The following is a 21,391-nucleotide window of genomic DNA, read 5'->3' on the forward strand; positions in this document are numbered from 1 at the left end:
TAAAGCACCAGAGTACCAGTGTACTAAAGCACCAGAGTACCAGTGTACTAAAGCACTAGAGTACCAGTGTACTAAAGCGGTAGAATGACAGTTCAATCGTTTTTTAGACTGGGATCTATTCATACAACAAGGGACACAGCAGCACTTTCCTGTTTTCCCATATTGTCAGCGTCTTTGAGCCTCGGAAAAGCGCTATACAAATATAATGAATTATTATTATTACTGAGGCATTTCGAAGAGAGGGCCTCAGCCAACGTTGGACCCGGAAACACGTCACGACTTAACAACCGAATAGAGACACAGAGAGAGAGGGACAGGCTGGCCATGGAGACACGGGGCTGGAGGACTGTTTACCCCAAGAGAAGGGCTCCTGTCAGGGGAGAACAGGTGAAACCCAGGAGGACCAGACAGGGGACACTGTCCGTGGGGGGTCGCCTGGGTCTCCTAGAGCAGTGTTTCTCAACCCTCTCCTCGGGGCGCCCCAGCCGCTCCACATATTTGATCTGATCCACCACCAGCTCACCTGATTCAACTAATCAAGTACAAACCATAATTGCTTTGTACTTGATTAGTGGAATCAGGTGTGCTGGTGGTGGAACAGATCAAATATGTGGTGCGGCTGGGGCGCCCCGAGGAGAGGGTTGAGAAACACTGTCCTAGAGCACAACAGAGAGAAAGAGACTGAGAGAAAGAGACTGTGAATGAAGTGGAAAAACCTCTTTCTAAGATCAAAACAATAAGTGGGGCTGTGTCATCTTGAAAATAATGGACATGCTGAGAGACTGCGATTTTAAAGAGCAAAAGAAAATGACCTTCACTACTATGGAAAAGCCTTGAAACACCTGATAATTGCACAATGTATGTTTTTGTTTTGTTAGAATAAATAATTAAAGTAGTATAATAAACATCCACTTCCATCCAGTAGCCTAAGCCATAACTGTCCTGCTGTCTGTCCAGCTGTTCTTATCCAAACACACCCACAGACACACACACGGAGGGGGAGTGTAAGCCTCGGGGGTCTGACTAAACACTGGTGCCCTCTGATCCATGGCATGCAACGACGGGGCCTAACTGCAGCTGTCATGGGGTCTGGAAATTGAAATTGAAATGGTAACACGTGTCACATGACACCCTAATGTGATCCATCATGCACGATATCAGCTTCCAGTAGCAGGAGCAACTGTTATCTCTAAGTTTAAATCCTGATGCAAGCACTAAGCACATTCCGTGAGCTTAGAATGATAAGGTTCTATCTCTGGGTAGTTCAGAGATATTGAGTGTCAAAGTTTTTACATTCTATTATGTTTTGTGAGATGGAACTTTTGAATTGTATGAATTACTAACTCAAACATGTCAACATTTTAAAAATAACACCACACAGGCATTAATAAACACCTAATGGATCAGATTATGTAAAATAAAAAATAAAAAAAGGACAAAAATGGAGATAGAACCTTATAATTCTAATGTCACGATTACGATTACGCGATGCGTATAAAGTGCCTTTATGAATAATAAATAAACAACACTAGAGTCAAAGTCAATGACGTCTTTCAGTCACAGCTGATATTTTTTAAATCTCTAACCAATTACTTTTGAAAGCAATTATGTCGAAATAAAAAATACTTTTACCTTGAATCAAGGCCAGACACACAATCTTGAAAATGTTGATTGTTAGTAAATATGTGATTGTCATTTCAACCACTAGGTGGCGACATTTTCTTTTGGACTTTTAAAACAGCCCAGCTCCTCTTCTACATCTCCTGCTTTGGTTGTCATAGCAACAATACACCTTTTTTTGTTTTAATATTTGATATGAAGTTGATATACTATTTCTGTTTTACATATTTATCTTTGTTTAATATAATATTGTTGTAAACATAATTTAATGTAATGTTTAATGTAAACATAATACTGTACAATCAGAGAACTCATAACCTGTGAAGATGTTTGCACTATCGGTGTCATGCAGAGAGAGGCTGGTTGAGGTAGAAAGCGGAGGACGGGTTCATCCTCATGTGTGTTTGTCTTGAATCCCTTCCTTCATTACCATGAGCCCGTCCTCCCCATGTCCGCCTCCACCTGCCTCCCCTGGTGTCATGGCCCTCATCATATCACATTTCACTTGAGAAACCACCATTCATTCTTACAGCAATAGTCTCTTGGAATGCCTTTAGACAACACTACAATCTACAATCTACAATATATATATATATATATATATCACTGGTTGATGTTGTTGCTCATTCTGTTTCTGTAAAGACATAAATAAAACGGTTTAATTCATCTCTGGTTTGTCTCATGAGAGAGGCCGCAGCAGACAGCAGACTCTCCGTTATCACCATCCAGTGTTCATTTGCATGTCCATACATTGTGTTTGATAGTTATTATGTAACATATATACACATTTATATATTTTACACAGATATATATCGATATGATGATGATGATGATGATAATAATTATTATTATTATTGTCGTTGTTGTTGTTGTTATTATTATTATTATTATTGTTATTGTTATTACACTGTGTCGTAGGGTATGGGCCTGGGCGGTAAAATCATATACTTTTATTGGGTCAAACCTTTGGCTTGAGTCTACGGGTGAGTGAATTCATGAACAACTAAATCGCTTTCTTTCAATTCACCTGTGGCTTCCCGTCGATCCAGGATTCAGAATACAACATACATAACAGAAAGAAGTGAATGAATGGTGTGTTACTTTTAAGTGCGCTTCACGTCGGGTGTGTACGGTAAAATAGACCGAAAGAGAACCAGCGTTTTCGGGAAAAGTAGTTCTTCTGTAGCCATTTATCAGACGGATCACAGCAGAAAAGACTACAGGCTCCATAAGCTCCATGTCCTCACCCGGTGTCGTGTTTTTAAAACAGCAGATCAGGAATGGTTTTATAATCTAAACAAAGTTGCTCCACTTTCTGCTTTATACAAGTAAGTACACTGACTTCATCATTACATATCACAGTCATAGACAACGCGCCCAAAATCAATGTATTAATGATACATTCATATTTTAACATTTGAATTTGACACTAAACACATTCATTGATGTACTTTTAGCTCCGTTAGCTCGCCAGGCTAGCTGCTCTAGTCTAGACTAGCAGGCTGAATGCAGGTGAATAATAACTATGATAGATGTGATAACTACATAACTAACTACATCAATAGAGAGAGAGGGTAGAGAGTAACTAGATGATCTGTAGTTGGACAGTTTTGTTTCCATCACGTCGCCAGCGAGCCCCGGCTGGCCACATGTCGAGGTGTCCTTGGGCAAGACACTGAATGTGACACCCCAAATTGCTCCCAGTGAGCGGGCCGGCAATGTAGGGAGAGTTAATTAACGGGTCTTTCTTGAACAGAGAAGACATGAGGAGGTTGTGGACCAGAGCCGGTGTTCTGGGCTCGGTGTCGGTGGCCTTCGGCTCCATGTTGTGGTCGCAGAAGAAAGCGGACCCTGGTTCTAGTCCAGCAGGCCCCCCTGGAGGACACACCACGGACCCCCACGACTCTCTGTACGACCTCCGGCTCGTCCAGGTCCTGTTCAGACACGGGGCTCGCACGCCGCTCAAATCCATACCGGATGTCCTGGAGGTTAGTTATGAAACTTTAGTTATGTTTAGTTTCATCAGCTTTTCATCATCATCAGCAACAGAAGAACACCTGGACAGATCACAGGAGGTTTCCCCACCTCAGAGACCTCCACAATGGAGACGAGTGGCTGACTCATACAATCATACAGTGTATAAAGTGTAAAGTGTTATTCCTTCTCTGTGGCTCTTATCTCCGACCACAGGCACAATGGCTGCCAAACCTCCTGGACCCCCCAGCACACACGCAGATCAACTATGTGGTGACGGACATGAAAGGGGGTCCGCGGCCCCCGTCACCGGTGGAAGAGAGCTACAGGGCCAACATACTGTGTGTAAGTGTGTGTCTGTGTGTAAGTGTGTGTCTGTGTGTAGGTGTGTGTGTGTGTGTGTGTGTGTGAGAGTGTAGAGAGGACAGCTACAAGGCCAACATTGTGTGTGTGTGTGTGTGTCTGTGTGTGTCTGTGTGTGTGTCTGTGTGTGTGCCGTGTGTGGTCAATAGGAGGATAGGGAGAGAACATCAGGCTAAGGTGACACTAAGAGTTAGGGTTAGTAGGTTAGTGCACTGTGATGTAACGGGTTCAAGCTGTCTGGCAGATGTGCCACTTTCACTTCCACCTCGTTCACCGAGAGCCAATGGGAGGCGGCTGTGTCTCAGGAGGTAGAGTCACCGCCGTCTAATGGTCGCAAGGTTGTCAGACCGGCGGTTCGAGCCCCGGCTGGCCACATCGTCGAAGTGTCCTTGGGCAAGACACTGAATGTGACACCCCAAATTGCTCCCAGTGAGCGGGCCGGCCGGCACCTTGCATGGCAGCTTGCCGCCATTGGTGTGTGAATGTGTGTGTGTGTGTGAATGGGTGAATGAGAGGCCGTTGTAAAACGCTTTGGATAAAGGCATAGCTATATAAGTGCAGTCCATTTACCATTTACCAATAGTGTGCCCCCCCCCCCCCCTGCAGGGTGGCACGTACCCCGGTCAGCTGACCACCGTGGGCATGCAGCAGCTGTACGAGCTGGGGGAGAGGCTGAGGAAGAGGTACATCCAGGACACGGCCTTCCTCACCCCCGCCTTCAACCCAGACGAGGTCTAGTAAGTGTCTATGTAACACATCACTACAATAACATGACGTCCCGGGGCGCTTAGGTGGTGGCGTAGCGGGTTAAGCGTCGACCACGTAACCGCAGGGTTCCCGGTTCGATTCCGGCCGCGGACATTATCCTGCAAGTCATCCCTTCTCTCTCTCTCTCTCTCTCACCCATCCTTCCTGTCTAAAATCTCTACTGTATCTGTCAATAAAAGGAAAAATATGAGTGGGACTGTGCCCCACTCAGAAAAATAAATAAATAACATTTACATTTTTTACATTTTACATTTTACATAACAATATAACAATATAACAATAACTAGGGATGCTCCGATTTATCGGCCACCGATTTAAATCGGCCGATTTCACTCCAAATGACTCGATCGGTGATCGGCAAAAATGGCCGATCGCAAAAACCGATCTTTTTTTTTTTTTTTTTTTTTCCTTTTTTTTTTTTCTAACTGAACAGAAAACATAGGAGGACGTAACAGTATGTAAACCATGAAGGCCACGTTTATGATGTCTTTTATACAGCCATATCGACTGACTTGGGCTTCAGGCCCTAACTGGGTGATAGGCCAGACCTTTACTATGCCATAAAAATGGGTCTGCGTTTGCTTGGTGCCTAATGGATCAAAACTTTTGTCTAAAAAGCAAAAAATATTTAGGCTATCCAGTCAGTTATGTATTTTCCAAAAAATCGGTATCGGTATCGGTTGATCTTGAGGAAACAAATCGGTGATCGGTATCGGCCCCAAAAATCCAGATCGGAGCATCCCTAACAATAACAATAACATGATGTCCAATGAGAGTCCAGGGGTGGAGATAGACATGGGAAGACTTACAGGCTTACTGTAACGTATGAAACTGTATCAAACACGCATTCATTTATGTATTCATCCCTTCCAGTGTGCGTTCCACTAACATTGTGAGGACCATAGAGTCTGCCAAGTGCTTGGTAGCAGGGCTGTTCCAGCAAAAGCAGAAAGGTGTGTATTGTGTAATGTGTATTATGTATTGTGTAATGTGTACTGTGTGCGTGTGCGTGTGTGAGTCCGCCCAAGGCTGGATTTGTCTCAGGTTGGTGACGTCACTGAGAGATGGTGACAACAGCCATCCTTTGTGTGTGTGTGTGTGTGTGTGTGTGTGTGTGTGTGTGTGTGTGTGTCATACACCAGACGGCCCTTCCTCTGACGTTGTTCTCTCTCCTCTCCTCCTCTCGTTCTGAAGAGGTCGTTCCCATAGTGACCACCCAGGCGGAGGCCGAGATCCTGTACCCCAACTACCACGGCTGCAGGCTACTCAAACTCCGCAGCGGGTGAGTGGATTTACCAGGTGGCCACTTCCCCCTTGAGCCACAGATCTCAGATCAGTGCATAACCCTGATTCACACTACAGAGCCTCACCGAGCTGAGCTGAGCTGAGGTTAACCTTTAACCTGGGCTGTACTCCGGGATTAAAGTTCTCCGTCGCTACGACGGATTTCCGTCAATGTATTCCAAGTTGCGACGGATTTATTACAAGTTGTGACGGATTTTACCTGGTGTAATATGATTTGCAGAGGCATACAATCTATTTTGATGTTGGTATTAGGTATATAAATGATATATAGCCTATATAGCCTACATATAGGCCTTTATTGGCTACAACTATGCGAAGGTAACAGAGCGGGGTGCACTGACACTGAACCCCTCATAGTAATAAGTAGGTGGACATGGTGTGTGCTGCTGAAATAGCCGACATGCGGTGTGTGGTTTGAAAAAAGTAACGCCAGCTCAGTAAATCATTCAAACAACGTTGTTGAGAATCACAACACAAACTCGCTATTCAAGCCAAAATACTGCAACGCAATGGATTGGACTGCTACCTAGTTAACTAGAACACTACTTTACATTGTTAGCAGGCTCACAAAACAAGCTGAGTTAGTTGACTAGCGATGTGTCATTGATTTTCTACAACGCGGAAATGTATTCACATTTTTCGAAAGAAAAGTCAAAGCATTAGAAGTTCGTAAAACGGAAAATCGCACGCGCGCTTAGCGCACGGAAAGCCACCGGCCCCGATTTGGCCAGAAATTTTTTTTCCGTCAGGAGATTTTTTTTTTGCTTTAATCCCTGTGTACTGGGCTGTACTGGGCTGTACTGGGCTGTACTGGGCTGGCCTGTTGGCACATCACATCCACCATAGTAAAGCCCAATTTATACCTCTGCGTAAAATCTATGCCGGAGCCTACGCCGTAGCTTGTCGCGCACCTCTCAGAAAATGTAACTACGCAGGGGCGCTTAGGTGGCATAGCGGGTTAAGCGTTGACCATGTAACCGCAGGGTCCCTGGTTCGAATCCGGCCGGGGACATATCCTGCATGTCATCCCTTCTCTCTCTCTCACCCATCCTTCCTGTCTAATTCTCCACTGTAACTGTCAATAAAAATGAAAAATATGAGTGGGACTGCCCCACTCAGAAAAAAAAACGTAAAAAAATAAAATAAAAATGTAACTACGCGGCACACATACGCAGACCGTAAGCACTGTGATTGGTCCGCTTGGTAGCGTCACATGATTCCGACTCTCTCGTAGGCCTAAATGCGGAAGCCATGACATAAATGTCATTTACGTTTTCTGTAATTACTTATTAATAAAGATTAGAAAAATGATGATAACCGTCTTATTATCTTAGTTTAATGTCATTTCAATGCATTATAGACATTTTCTTTACAACAAGCATAACAACAAAAAATCGCTATTATGCCGCTATGAGTACACCGACCAACGCAGAAGTATAAATTGGGAGAGCCCTTGCGTATAAATTGGGTTTAACTGAAACAGAAAAGGAAGATGGACATGGAAAGTGTCAGAGCTAGCACGATGTGGTTCAGGTCAGGCCCGTGTCGTGTAAAGGCCCCTACAGCCCGTACCCAGGTCAGTCATGTGACGCAGAATGAAAAAATAAAACAAGACAAGTGGATCATTGATTATTATCTGGACAGTGCGTTGGAGTTTACTCTGCGCAGGAAAACCCAAATGATTGAGCATGATTGTTAAAGAATTCGAGAGGCTCAGGAGGGGCCCAAACAATTCTGAATGGCCGTGTCTGTGTCTGTGGCTGGGCTCCTCTGTCTTTCTGATTGGCTGCCTCCGTCTCCCTCCTGCAGCCATCGCTGGGCAGAGTCGTCCACGCTGCCGGACATCGCGGAGGACCTGAGGAGCATCCAGAGAGCGCTGGGCGTCGCCGCAGACCGCCGCCTCGACTTCATCCTCATCAGGGACGACATGGTGGCCAGAGAGGTCGGCACAACGAACACACAACACGACACGACACGACACACCACTACACAACAACACACCACACACACCACACACACCACCACCACACCACACAACACGACACACCACAACACATCACAACACCACACACCACACCACACACTCATTTCAATACAGTACAAAATATGATGTCATGCATTGTCATTTAATTTGTGTGTGTGTGTGCGTGTGCGTGTGCGTGTGTGTGTGACAGACCCATGGCCTGCCCTGTCCTCCGGTCCTGGACACCTGGAGGTCCACAGTGGAGCAGAGAGCCGTGGACATGATCTGTCACATCTACCAGCCCAGCAAGAGGTGGGGGTGGGGCAGTGGAAGGGGGGGGGTCCAGTGGAAGGGGGGGGTTGGGTCCAGTGTAAGGGGGGGGGGTCAGTGTAAGGGGGGGGGTGGAAGGACAGTAGAGATGGAGAGGGATCATGCAAGGCAGAGTTAATTAGGGAGAGACACAGACTCTGAGACACAGCAGAACAGTGTCTGTTTGATGCTGCTGTCTCACACAGTCACGGCTTCCTGCTACCTCTCCTCCTGCATCTCCAGTCTTCTTGTTGTTGTGTAATCCTGTTGTGTTGTTGTGTAATCCTGTTGTGTTGTTGTGTAATCCTGTTGTGTTGTTGTGTAATCCTGTTGTGTTGTTGTGTAATCCTGTTGTGTTGTTGTGTAATCCTGTTGTGTTGTTGTGTAATCCTGTTGTGTTGTCGTGTAATCCTGTTGTGTTGTCGTGTAATCCTGTTGTGTTGTTGTGTAATCCTGTTGTGTTGTTGTGTAATCCTGTTGTGTTGTTGTGTAATCCTGTTGTGTTGTTGTGTAATCCTGTTGTGTTGTTGTGTAATCCTGTTGTGTTGTTGTGTAATCCTGTTGTGTTGTCGTGTAATCCTGTTGTGTTGTCGTGTAATCCTGTTGTGTTGTTGTGTAATCCTGTTGTGTTGTTGTGTAATCCTGTTGTGTTGTCGTGTAATCCTGTTGTGTTGTCGTGTAATCCTGTTGTGTTGTCGTGTAATCCTGTTGTGTTGTTGTGTAATCCTGTTGTGTTGTCGTGTAATCCTGTTGTGTTGTCGTGTAATCCTGTTGTGTTGTTGTGTAATCCTGTTGTGTTGTTGTGTAATCCTGTTGTGTTGTTGTGTAATCCTGTTGTGTTGTTGTGTAATCCTGTTGTGTTGTTGTGTAATCCTGTTGTGTTGTTGTGTAATCCTGTTGTGTTGTTGTGTAATCCTGTTGTGTTGTTGTGTAATCCTGTTGTGTTGTTGTGTAATCCTGTTGTGTTGTTGTGTAATCCTGTTGTGTTGTTGTGTAATCCTGTTGTGTTGTTGTGTAATCCTGTTGTGTTGTCGTGTAATCCTGTTGTGTTGTCGTGTAATCCTGTTGTGTTGTTGTGTAATCCTGTTGTGTTGTTGTGTAATCCTGTTGTGTTGTCGTGTAATCCTGTTGTGTTGTCGTGTAATCCTGTTGTGTTGTTGTGTAATCCTGTTGTGTTGTCGTGTAATCCTGTTGTGTTGTCGTGTAATCCTGTTGTGTTGTCGTGTAATCCTGTTGTGTTGTTGTGTAATCCTGTTGTGTTGTTGTGTAATCCTGTTGTGTTGTTGTGTAATCCTGTTGTGTTGTTGTGTAATCCTGTTGTGTTGTTGTGTAATCCTGTTGTGTTGTTGTGTAATCCTGTTGTGTTGTTGTGTAATCCTGTTGTGTTGTTGTGTAATCCTGTTGTGTTGTTGTGTAATCCTGTTGTGTTGTTGTGTGTTTGTGTTCAGGGAGAACCTGCAGCTGTGTGTGGGACCCCTCCTTCACACTATGATGAATAACATCGAGGCCAAACTCCAGGGGACCCCCTCAGAACAAAACAGGTGACACACACACACACACACATGAAAAGAGGATCTAGAGCTTTCAAGTTTTCTTAAGAGAAATATCTCTGTGGTTGTCTCAGTGCCGACCACTGGATGGCAGCATTCTCCTTTACTAAATGAAACAACGTCCCCTCTGGTGTGTGTATAAATGTGTTTGGTGTGTTTCTCTCTGTCTCTCTCTGTCTCTCCCGTAGGAAGATGTTCCTGTACTCGGCTCATGACACCACTCTGATGCCGTGTCTCATGGCCCTGGGGATCTTTGACATGCAGTGGCCACCGTACGCCGCCGACATCACCCTGGAGCTGCACGAGCACAAGCAGACCAAAGAGGCCTTCGTCAAAGTGTCTTACATCGGCCAGGTGGGACTGTGTGTGTGTGTGTGTGTGTGTGTCTTACATCGGCCAGGTGGGACCTGGGGGAGGGGGGGGGCCGCCACGTATGCTAGGGGAGGATGCTCGCTAACATTAACACTGCTCTGAACCTGGGGAGACTCTCTCCAGAGATTGTATATGTACTACGAGAAAGGCCCCTCCCTTGATTTAATATTGGAGAGACAGACAGAGAGAGACAGAGAGAGAGAGAGAGAGAGAGAGAGAGAGACAGAGACACAGAGACAGAGAGAGAGAGAGACAGAGAGACAGAGAGACAGAGAGACAGACAGAGACAGAGGCACCAGTCCCACGTGGGGGAAACGTTTCTGACCAATTAACGCGCAGTTATAGATTAGCGGTACTGACAGCTGTCGTTGCTAGGTTCGTGTTGCTAGGATCGAGTCTTTCTTGTGCGGTTTCCCCTAGCAACGTTTGTGTGAGAGTGGAGCGGGAGGTCGGGGAGGTGAGGACAGAGCTTCACTCAGCCACTAAAACTCTCAACAATCAAATGACCACATAAACTGTTTCTACACACTTCAGTGATGTCATTTTTTAAAAAAGTGAAAGGAAAAAGTTGCTAATCTGTATCTCTCTCTCCCTCTCCACCCCCCCAACCTGTTGTTTGGGTTCTTAAGCTTTATTCACGCTGCAGGCCTTCATCAGGCCCAATCAGTTTTATTTTTGAGATCCATGTTGGGAGACTGACTGACTAGTGAAACAGCGTGTTCGCGTGACCAAGTCAGACTAGTGTGTTTTCAGACAGCGGGGGTCTTCAGGTGACGTGTCTATGCTAGTTGTCATGGTTATGAGCAGAGTCGTTAGGTGGTGCCTGTTCAGAACAGAACAGAACAAAAAAAGGATTTGATTCACTTCAGAGTGTGTGTGTGTGTGCCTGTGTGTGTGTGTGTGTGTGTGTGTGTGTGCCACTCACATGTTGTTGTACTTGTGTGTCAGTAACCTCTCCCTCCCTCTCTCTCGCTGCAGGACCAGCTCATCCCAGGCTGCAGCGGGGTCTACTGCCCCCTGCAGGAGTTCAAACAAGCCCTCTCCTCCTACTCGCTGACCTCTGAACTCTACGAGTCACTTTGCAACCGCACCGAAGGCCTGACTCAACCCTGACTCCTCCTCCTCCGACCCCCTGACCTCTCACCCCCAGCTCTACCCATCATGCACCTCTCCCTGTTATCAGCTGCCATGTTTACATCTTGTCGTCTCTCGTCTCCAAACACACACACACACACCCAAAACCCCTCGCTTCACATCTGTCCAGGGGAGGCCGGCGGAGGTAGAAATCGGAGGACAGACTCGTGGTCATACACGGAACGGAAGGAGGAACGCAGGCGTGTCTCAGGCGTGTTTCGATGCCGTTCCTCATTCCATCCACGCATGACAAGGAGCCAGTCCTGATTTCTACCTCCCCTGATAAAACTCACTGACTGAAATGCAACAATGTAAAGGTTGGGTTTGATGCCGACTCTGACGGCTTTATGGGGCCAACAGGCGTCCCCGTGTGTCCCTAGTCCTGAGAAGACGTCGCCTCTTTAGCATCAGTCTTTTATTACTATCATGAGACAATCTGGTGATCCTATAACGACTCCATAACGTCAATTATGTTTTCTAAATAATCAGCGTTTCGCCATTCAGCGTCCATGGTTCTGGAGCGTGGACAACGTCTGCAGATAGACTGAATATATCCTAGTTGTTACTGAATGCACCGCGCTGGAGATGGCTCTGCATCAGTTAGTTTTTTTATTATTATATATATTTACCTTTCCGACTTCTCCGTTGTTTTCCAGTGTGAACCACCGACGCTTCATATCAACCGTCTCCTCAGGGGAAAGCCGCCAAGCACTTCATGTACATAAGTGTTCGTAAACCAAGGGTACCGAATGTACGACATACGTGTGTGAGTGTTTAGCCACTCCAAAATCATCCGTTTTAGAACCTGCTAAAAGGGAATTATTATGCTAAGAATATGTTGTGAGTGAGAACAGTAGGTGCCTTCTTTTAGCAATGTGTTGATATTGATTGTGTATGATGAATATAATGGACATACGTACCAATTATAAACACACGCGCACACACACACACGAGTGATTTGAGTTGTTTCTTTGTTTACTGTATCATGGGGGAAATCACCCTTAAATTATTTGTGACTTTGCTTTGGAGTGACAGGCAATAAAGAGAGTTGGTCAACGATGGGCGTTTGTGTGTCTCCCAGAGAGTTGGTCAAACCTCAACACTAGTGTACAACTGTGGTCATGACTCATGAATGACCGAGTCGTTCTCACAATGGGTCTAACTATTCGGTTGTTAAGTCTGACGTCAAACGTGACGTTTAGCAATTTCCGGGTCCAAACCAGAAATTCCCAGTGTACAGTGTACCAGTGTACTAAAGCACCAGAGTACCAGTGTACTAAAGCACCAGAGTACCAGTGTACTAAAGCACCAGAGTACCAGTGTACTAAAGCACCAGAGTACCAGTGTACTACAGCACCAGAGTACCAGTGTACTAAAGCACCAGAGTACCAGTGTACTAAAGCACCAGAGTACCAGTGTACTAAAGCACCAGAGTACCAGTGTACTAAAGCACCAGAGTACCAGTGTACTACAGCACCAGAGTACCAGTGTACTAAAGCACCAGAGTACCAGTGTACTAAAGCACCAGAGTACCAGTGTACTAAAGCACCAGAGTACCAGTGTACTAAAGCACCAGAGTACCAGTGTACTAAAGCACCAGAGTACCAGTGTACTAAAGCACCAGAGTACCAGTGTACTAAAGCACCAGAGTACCAGTGTACTAAAGCACCAGAGTACCAGTGTACTACAGCACCAGAGTACCAGTGTACTAAAGCACCAGAGTACCAGTGTACTAAAGCACCAGAGTACCAGTGTACTAAAGCACCAGAGTACCAGTGTACTAAAGCACCAGAGTACCAGTGTACTACAGCGGTAGAATGACAGTTCAATCGTTTTTTAGACTGGGATCTATTCATACAACAAGGGACACAGCAGCACTTTCCCGTTTTCCCCATATTTGTCAGCATCTTTGAGCCTCGGAAAAGCGCTATACAAAAATAATGAATTATTATTATTACTGAGGCATTTCGAAGAGAGAGAGCGCCTCAGCCAACTTTGGACCCGGAAACACGTCACGACTTAACAACCGAATAGAATCACTATGGAGCTCAGATCAGCCTTGGACAGGAGACTATCCCACTGACCAACCAGGACGCAGTATTTAAAAACTCGGAATGATCCGGAATTATTATTTTTTTGCGACCCAGCATCAGATCTATCTAGGAGGTTTTAAGAGTGGTATTGGGGGAAGTCAGCCAGCTCCATCTGGTTCTGAACCACACAAAAAGGAATCCAGATTAAACGATTTGAGATGGTTGGTTACCTGACATGCACACACACTACCTAAACCGCACACACACACACACACACACACACACACAGTAGCTAAACAACACACACACACATCACCCTGCCACACACTGATGTGTCAGATAGCCACAGGCTGCACATACACATCATAAACAAACACATATACCAAAACAATATCTTTTATTTGTCCTCCATCACCACAGCCACGGTGGCTGCTCTGCACCAAGCCAATGGAAAACACATGACAAGCATATACAGTAGGGGGGGGGGGGGGGGGGAGTCAACTGGATGAGATGTGTTAGTGTTCACATTTCTGTCTCATCTCTCTAAAGACAAGACACCCCTGGTCATGTTCGGTAGGCAGCAACACAACGCTTTGAAACCGAGTGCAATGGGGGAGGGAGGGGGAGGGGGCGGGTTACTAGCTGGGTTCAGCCTAGGAGAAAAACAGATTATTTTTTGTGCCTTTTTTTCATTTTTTTTTCTTCTTCATTGCTAAACGTTTTGCTACGCTGTGCCTACTGAACACGACCACTCGCCACACTAACGTCCTAAACCGTACGACTAGAATCATCTAGAACAACCTGCCACACCTGGAGCTAGGGCCAGTCCAGTCCCATTCTGTTCTCAACTTTGGGGGGGTGGAGGGAGGGGTTATTCCTGTGGGGAATGATCATTATTACCCAGAGTCAATAGGGGGGGGGGAGAAAAAACAAAAACAGTAACACAACAAGAAGCAGAGCACACACAGCACATATCCCAGTAGAACAGGTTTACCTCCCACTGGCCAAAGTGTTTTTTCCTCTAAATGTTTAAAATGGAGAAAGAAGACACTTTCTGCAGTTGATCCATGTTTGTGCTTTTTTTAATAATACTATTATCTTAATGAGGTCATAGTTTGGTTCGTTATACACTGGAGTTACAAAGAAAAAGTAAAAGAGACTAAAATTCGAATAGCCCACCAATGGTAAACAGTACAGTATTCTGAGGGGGCGTTCCTCCCCCCCTAAATGAAAAGGTGGGTAAAAGGAGCTTAGAGGTCACTGATAAAATCCCTACACACACACACACACACGCACGCACACGCACACAAACATAAACTCTCTCTCACCCCCCCCCTCTCACTCTCACACACATGCACACGCACACGCACAGGTATATACTGGACAGAAAAACAGTCAAAAACGATGGAGCCAGAGACAAGATGAAGTTCCACTGAAATCTTCACAAAGTACAATTTTTTTGTCTTTTTATTCCGTTCTCATGTTGCTTACCCTTATTGTGACAAATCTGTAGATTTTTTTTATTTTATTATTATGATTTCAAAAAAGAAGACATATCTCATAGCCTCTTCCTCCAAGTTGACTTGTTGTTAAATTGATTCCTCTTTGATGCTTAAGTCATCCTTAAAGAGTCAGATATAAAAAAGAAAACAAAAACAAAAACGCGAGAAAAAAAAAACTTTTGAGGATCAAGTTCTGCAAAACATCGATGCACAACAAACCCCATACATTCTGAAGTATCCGAGTCCAAAATGAAATGTTCTTGTGGCAAAAGTACTCGGCAACTGGGCAAGTCCTTGGACCAAGTCCACTGGAGAAGTTCCTACGCCCAACACCTCTCGAACACCTCTCGAACCCCCCCCCCCCCCCCCCCCCTCTGTTATTGTTCACATCCTGTGTATGAGTCAGTCTCTCGTCCCCGTCAAACTCCTCGTCCGCGCCGCTCGTACTTCCCTCCACACCGGTACTGTAATCGGCTCAGAACATTCTAGGTCCAAAGGGTTTTGTTTGAGTTCTATCAGAACATTCCGGGCCCGGGACTGAAGCCCATGTCCATATCCATGCCGCGCGGCCTCATCTGCCCCCCCATCATCATCGTCTGCTGCGGGGGGCCGCCCATGCCTTGCAGTGACATCATCATGTTGGGCGACCCCCCCGGGCCGGGGTGGTTGTACAGGACCCCCCCCCTCTCCTTCCCCTGCATCATCACCCCCCCTGGCCCGGGCCCGCCTGGCGACATCATCCGATGCTGGGGTCCCATCATCACCCCGCCCTGTCCCATGAACCCCGGGGGTCGCATGGGGTTGTGGGAGGGGTTCCCCATGGGCATCCCATCCTGGGGTCCCCCCATCCCCCCCGGTCCGCCCCCCGGTCCCATCCCCCCCATCCCCTGCATGGGCATCCCCATCCTGGGGTGGCCCGGCCCCTCTCCGCCCATCATGCCTTGCATGGGGAAGCCGGAGGGCTGCGAGGGGTGCGGGGGCTTGTTGCCCCCCGGGATGTTGTCCCCCCCACCCCCGCCGCGGGGGAAGTAGGACAGCGTCTGGCTGGGCTTCTCGGACGGGATGATCCGGGACAGGTCGAACTCCGGGATGCCGGACGCCCCCGGCCGCATCACCTCGTGTAGGTCCGCCTCGCTGAACCCAGAGTGCATGTGGAACTCCGGACCCCCCGGGTTGGGCTTGCACATGCCCCCGTCGCCCCCCCCTCCGTGGGGCATGTTGGACATCCGCCCCCCCATGGGGCCGCCCTCGGAGAAGCCCATGGGGTGACCCGGGAAGCCCTGGGGCCCGGGGCCGTTGTGCGGGGAGAACGGGCCCTGCTGGGAGGGGGACTGGGTCAGGGGGTACCCCTGGCCTCGGTGGGGGTACCCCATGCGCCCCTGCTGCATCATCTGCTGGGGGTTCATCCCCTGGGGGATGTCCTGGGGGTTGGGGGGCATCATCATGCCGTGGGGCATCATGCCCCCGCCCGGGCCCATGTTGGAGGGGTTGGGGGAGGGCATCTGGGGGGCCATGCCGTGGGAGAGGGGCTGGGAGCCCATGGGCGTCATCCCCAGGGGGCTGAGGGCGGGCATGGGGCCGGCGCCCCCCGGACCCATCATACGAGGAGGACCCTGGTGGTGGTTCATCACCATGCCTGCACGCACACACACACACACACACACACACACAGACGCGCACACACACACACACACACACACACACACACACACACACACACACCACACACACACACAGGATGGAAGATGAATCTAGTATCTGCAGTCAACCTGTGTCTTGTTGTCCTGTGGCAGCATGGCGGGCAGCATGGCGGAGAGCTACGACACGGAGAGCGGCTTCGAGGACGCAGAGAGCTCCGACGTGGCCAACTCCGTGGTGCGCTTCATCAACCGCTTCGTGTGATTGGGTCGTAGTCCACCAGCCCAGAGAGGTTTGTTCTATTGATCGTATATTTAGATTATCTACATTTCTGTCAGAATCTCCGTATTTATAAATATATTTTAAAAGTCTGTCACTCAAACTCAACTCTGAAACACTTTGCCAACGTTAATAGACAACGTGCCTTCTTTAGTTGCTAAATAAAATGTCCCGTTCTGTTGGCAACACAAACCTATTTGCTGACGACATCGTTACAGAACGAAACAGAATGAAACCAGCAACACAAGCTGACCAAAACAAGCGAGACACGCACATGAAACCTCCTCAGCTTTGATATAGTCAGCTACCTGAAGCACTGGCGGACTCGGGGGGGGGGGGGGGCAGGGGGGACGACCCACGGTTGAAAAACGTCTCGCTTAAGTGCAAAAGTGTGGCAAAATGAGAGGATGTGCCCTATTGGCTGCCCCTTCCAATGGTCTAAACTTGACCATGTGCACTGATGGGGTCCCATGTTGTGCAGTAGGTGCCCTTTTTTTCTTTTCGCCCCCCCTGCCCTTCAAACAGCCTGAGTCCACCACTGACCTGAAGTGTAACACAACTACAATATGGAAATGGAGTAGAACATCCCTTTAAACAGACCAGAAACCAAGGAGATATTATATATATATATATATATATATTATATAATATAAGATAAAACATCCTCAGAGCTGTGGAGATGAAAGCGTTGCCTCACCGTTGTTGCCCATGGGGGGCAGGTTGGGGGAGCGTGCGGGGGGCGAGTCGTCGTCGGAGCTCGCCACCGTCTTAATGGCGTCGTGGTAGAGGGGGGTGGAGCTCGGCATGGCGAACTTCGACATGCGTGACATCATAATGGAGAGGGGGTTCTGGGATAGCGTGGGCTCTGGAGGGATGGCGTAGGGGCTTCCGGACGGAACGTTCTGTCCTGGGTGGGACATGGGCCCGGGGGGGGCCCCTGACGACGGGGGCGCGGAGGGGGGGCCGTTTCCACCTGGGGGAGGGAGGGAAGGGAGGGGGGCGAGGGAGGGAGGGAGGGGAGGGAGGGAGTGGAGTGGAGGGAGGGGAGGGAGCCAGGGAGGGAGGGAAGGGAGGGAAGGAGGGAAGGGAAATAGACAGACATAAGACATAAATTAACATAAATCTTCTTAGCAACGAATTGGGCAAGACAGGATATGACATCATGACAGAAACATTCCATAGCTTCCCTTTATATACACTAATATACACTATATATATATTATATATACACTAATAATAAATGAGTTTCAATCAGTTTACTCTGAAATAGACATTAGACACATTTTACATTCTCTCTGCAATGAATTAGATGGAAAGGATTATCAGATAAGAAAGCATTTTTGTCAACAGATACACAACGCAGTTCACTAGGATGACCACCAGAGGGCGCCACAGACCCTCAGAGGGAGAATCTATTATTAGAAAATGTGTTTACATGGATGCAAATTATACTTTCAATTGACTTTTTGACTCGCGACTAATGTGAAACGAAGTTGACTGATTGAGACCAACGCTGGCCTCTGCTCCCGGACAAGCCATGTCAATAACAGACGCTGTAAAGGATAATACAAAACTGACCATTTATGAAACCAATGATGTCATTTTCACCCAATCATAATATATCTACACTTCAAGTGGAGACAAGTAGGATAAAAATAACTTGTCTGAAGTAAAACCTGATCTGGCCTTGGTCTGACCATGACATGATCTGGCCTTGGACTGACCAGGATGATGTAAACATGATCTAGACCTTGGTCTGACTAGGATGATGGGGAGGTGGACTGACTGAGAGAGAGAGAAGGAGGGAACAATAGACTGAGAGAGAGAGAAGGAGGGAACAATAGAGTGAGAGAGAGAGAAGGAGTGAACAATAGAGTGAGAGAGGAGTGAACAATAGAGAGAGAGAGAAGGAGTGAACAATAGAGTGAGAGAGAAGGAGTGAACAATAGAGAGAGAGAGAAGGAGTGAACAATAGAGTGAGAGAGAAGGAGTGAACAATAGAGAGAGAGAGAGAGAAGGAGTGAACAATAGAGAGAGAGAGAAGGAGTGAACAATAGAGTGAGAGAGGAGTGAACAATAGAGAGAGAGAGAGAAGGAGTGAACAATAGAGAGAGAGAGAAGGAGTGAACAATAGAGAGAGAGAAGGAGTGAGAGAGAGAGGGGGCCGATCAGGAGAGCACCCTGAGCCTATAGAATATGAGGGAGACGGAAAGAAAGAAAGAAGGAAGGAAGAGAGAGAGAACAGAAGAGAGAGAAGAGGAGAGAGAGAGAACAGGAGAGAGAGAGAGAGAGAGAGAGAGAACAGGAGAGAGAGAGAAGAGGAGAGGGAGAGAGAGAGAACAGGAGAGAGAGAGAAGAGGAGAGAGAGAGAGAGAGAACAGGAGAGAGAGAGAAGAGGAGAGAGAGACAGAGAGTGAGAGATGGAGAAATGCAGTGACCCTGAGTCACCTGACGTACCTTGTTGCTCCATGTTGCCCATCATGTTAGGTGAGGTGATGCCCAGGGGGGGCTTGCCCCCTTGTTGCTGGGGCACGCCAGGACTCTGCATGGGGGGCTTGGGCGAGGACGCCCACCCCGGGGAGGGGTTGGGGAGGGAGGGGGACCTCATGTGTACCGGGGAGGCGCCCGCGGAGCCCATCATCGAGTGGGGGGACTTCATGGGGCCCGAGTTGGCGGGGGCGGGGGGGACGTTGGGCCCTGGGGGGCCGGAGAGCATGCCCGCCAGCTGGGAGGGCGTCTGGGGGGACTTGAGGTTCCCGGAGGGGGAGCCCATCATGGGGGACTGCACCTGCCTCAGAGGAGGGGACTTGAGCGGGTTGAGGCTGGGCGAGCTGCCCCCTCCGCCCTGGACGTTCTGGAGGTCCGCGGGCTTCCGGCCCCTCTGGCCGCCCCCCTGCTGCTGGGGGCCTCCGCCTCCTTGGGGAGGGAGGTGGTTGAGGCGCCCGTTGCCTCCCCCCGCCCCCGGGTTGCCCCCCCTGTGGCCCTCGGGACCGAACGGCTGCTCCCCGTGCGGACCCCTCATCCCCCCGCCGGGCCCCCCGGGGAAGGGCCGTCCGGGCCCCATGGGGAAGTCTCCTGGCCCGGGCTGGTCGGGGAAGTGTGGCCCCTGGGGGCCCCCCTGCATCTGCCTGCCCTGGGGCCCCATGCCGTCCATGGGCCCCCCCCCTCCTCCTCCTCCGCCTCCCCTCATCCGCATCATCTCGTCGGGGCTCATGTTCATGGGGCCGTCGCGGCCGAGCTTGGAGGGGTGCATGTGGGGGGGTCCGGGGCCCATGCCGAACTCGGGCCCCATGTCTCTACCCCCCCCCATCTGGAGCCGGGAGGAGGGGCTCATGGGGCCGTCGCCGGGCATCCTGGGAAACATGCCCATGCCGTTCCCGGGCTCCATGCCGCCGCCTCCACCTCCGACGCCTCTTTGGTGTCCCATCATCCTCTGCATCTCCATCATCATCCCCGGGGGGAGGCCCTTCTCCCCCCGCCCCCCCCCCACCATGCCCTGGTGGAACATGGCCTCCTGCACACTCTGGGGGTTGGGGAAGCGCTCCCCCCGCCCCCCCCCCAGGGCCTCCGAACATGGCGCCCGGCGGCGGGTGCCCCCCCGGGAAGCCCCGGCCGTCGCCCATGCGTCGGGGGTCGGGCATGTCGTCGGGCCAGCCCATCCCCGGCCTGGGGGGTCCGCCGTCCATCTCGGGGTTCATCATCCCGCCGGGGAAGCTCCCCCCCGGCATCCGCTGCATGTGCGGGGGCATCCCCCCTCCCCCCCGCGGGCCCATGGCCATGCGCTCCTGGTAGTGGTCGGGGTGCCCCGGACCCCCCGGCCCCCCCCACACCTCCCCGCCGGGCCCCATCTGGTAGGGCGGGGGGGGGCCCCGCATCATCCCCCGCGGCCCCCCGTGCCCGGGGTGCATCATCATGTCCGGGGGCAGCGGCCGGTGTTGCATTTCCTGTTTCCTCTTCTTCTCCTCGTAGAACTCCTGCTGCAGCTTCAGCCAGGCCACCTGCTCGGGGGTCATGTGATCGCCGTCCACGCACCCGCCCGGGCCCCCCATGTGCGGGCCGCCCATCTCGTCCTGGGGGAAGGGGGGCATCTCTCTGGGGCCGTGAGGCGGCCCGAACGGCGGGCCTCCCTGCTGGGGGGGTCTGGGGCCTCCGGGTCCCCCGCCGCCTGGCGGGCCGCCGAGGCTCTGCGACTGGGCCATCATGGCCTGCAGGGGCCCCTGCTGCTCCGGCCTCCGGGGGGGGCCGCCGCCCTCGGGCATGCCCTCGTGGGGTCCTCCTCCGTGGGGGTTCTGCTGCCCCTGCTGCGGGCCTCCTCCCTGGGGGGGCCCTGGGGCCTCGCGGTCGTCGGGGAAGAGCATGCGCTGGATGTCCCGCAGGGTCTGCAGGCTGCGCTGCCGGTGCTCCAGCTGCTCCTGGGACAGACCCTCCGTGTTGGCCTCCATGTTCAGCAGCTCCTGGGCCAACTGCTGCTGCTGCTGCTGGGGGGTGAGGCCGGGCTGGCCGCCGCCGGGACCCCCCCCACCCCGGCCCTGCCCCTGCCCTCCCTCCCCGGCCTGGGGGTTAGGGTTGAGAGGGGGCAGG

General features: G+C 49.9%; 2 protein-coding genes across 2 annotated transcripts in view; one reads left to right on the plus strand and one right to left on the minus strand.

The window, feature by feature from the left end:
* The first annotated feature begins 2,904 nt into the window (after nucleotides 1-2,904).
* acp6 (acid phosphatase 6, lysophosphatidic) lies at nucleotides 2,905-12,344 on the plus strand. Its single transcript, XM_080550937.1, has 11 exons — nucleotides 2,905-2,948; nucleotides 3,377-3,608; nucleotides 3,811-3,939; nucleotides 4,564-4,694; nucleotides 5,599-5,678; nucleotides 5,920-6,007; nucleotides 7,840-7,972; nucleotides 8,205-8,305; nucleotides 9,751-9,843; nucleotides 10,041-10,206; nucleotides 11,203-12,344. The coding sequence occupies exons 2-11, from the start codon at nucleotides 3,384-3,386 to the stop codon at nucleotides 11,335-11,337; spliced, it is 1,281 nt and encodes a 426-aa protein (XP_080407063.1). The 5' UTR covers nucleotides 2,905-2,948; nucleotides 3,377-3,383; the 3' UTR covers nucleotides 11,338-12,344.
* Nucleotides 12,345-15,286: 2,942 nt separating this feature from the next.
* The window catches only part of bcl9 (BCL9 transcription coactivator), a gene marked incomplete at its 5' end in the record, with an annotated part of 15,014 nt that continues 8,909 nt past the window's right edge, over nucleotides 15,287-21,391 (minus strand). The window contains 4 exon segments of the mRNA XM_080550935.1: nucleotides 15,287-16,529; nucleotides 17,508-17,783; nucleotides 19,268-20,367; nucleotides 20,369-21,391. The exon segment at nucleotides 20,369-21,391 is cut by the window's right edge and continues 53 nt beyond it. Of these exon segments, the coding sequence (XP_080407061.1) occupies nucleotides 15,409-16,529; nucleotides 17,508-17,783; nucleotides 19,268-20,367; nucleotides 20,369-21,391 (3,520 nt within the window). The 3' untranslated portion in view covers nucleotides 15,287-15,408.

This window comes from Nansenia antarctica (genome assembly GCF_963989245.1).
Source record: "Nansenia antarctica genome assembly, contig: SCAFFOLD_317, whole genome shotgun sequence".
Lineage (NCBI taxonomy): Eukaryota > Metazoa > Chordata > Actinopteri > Argentiniformes > Microstomatidae > Nansenia > Nansenia antarctica.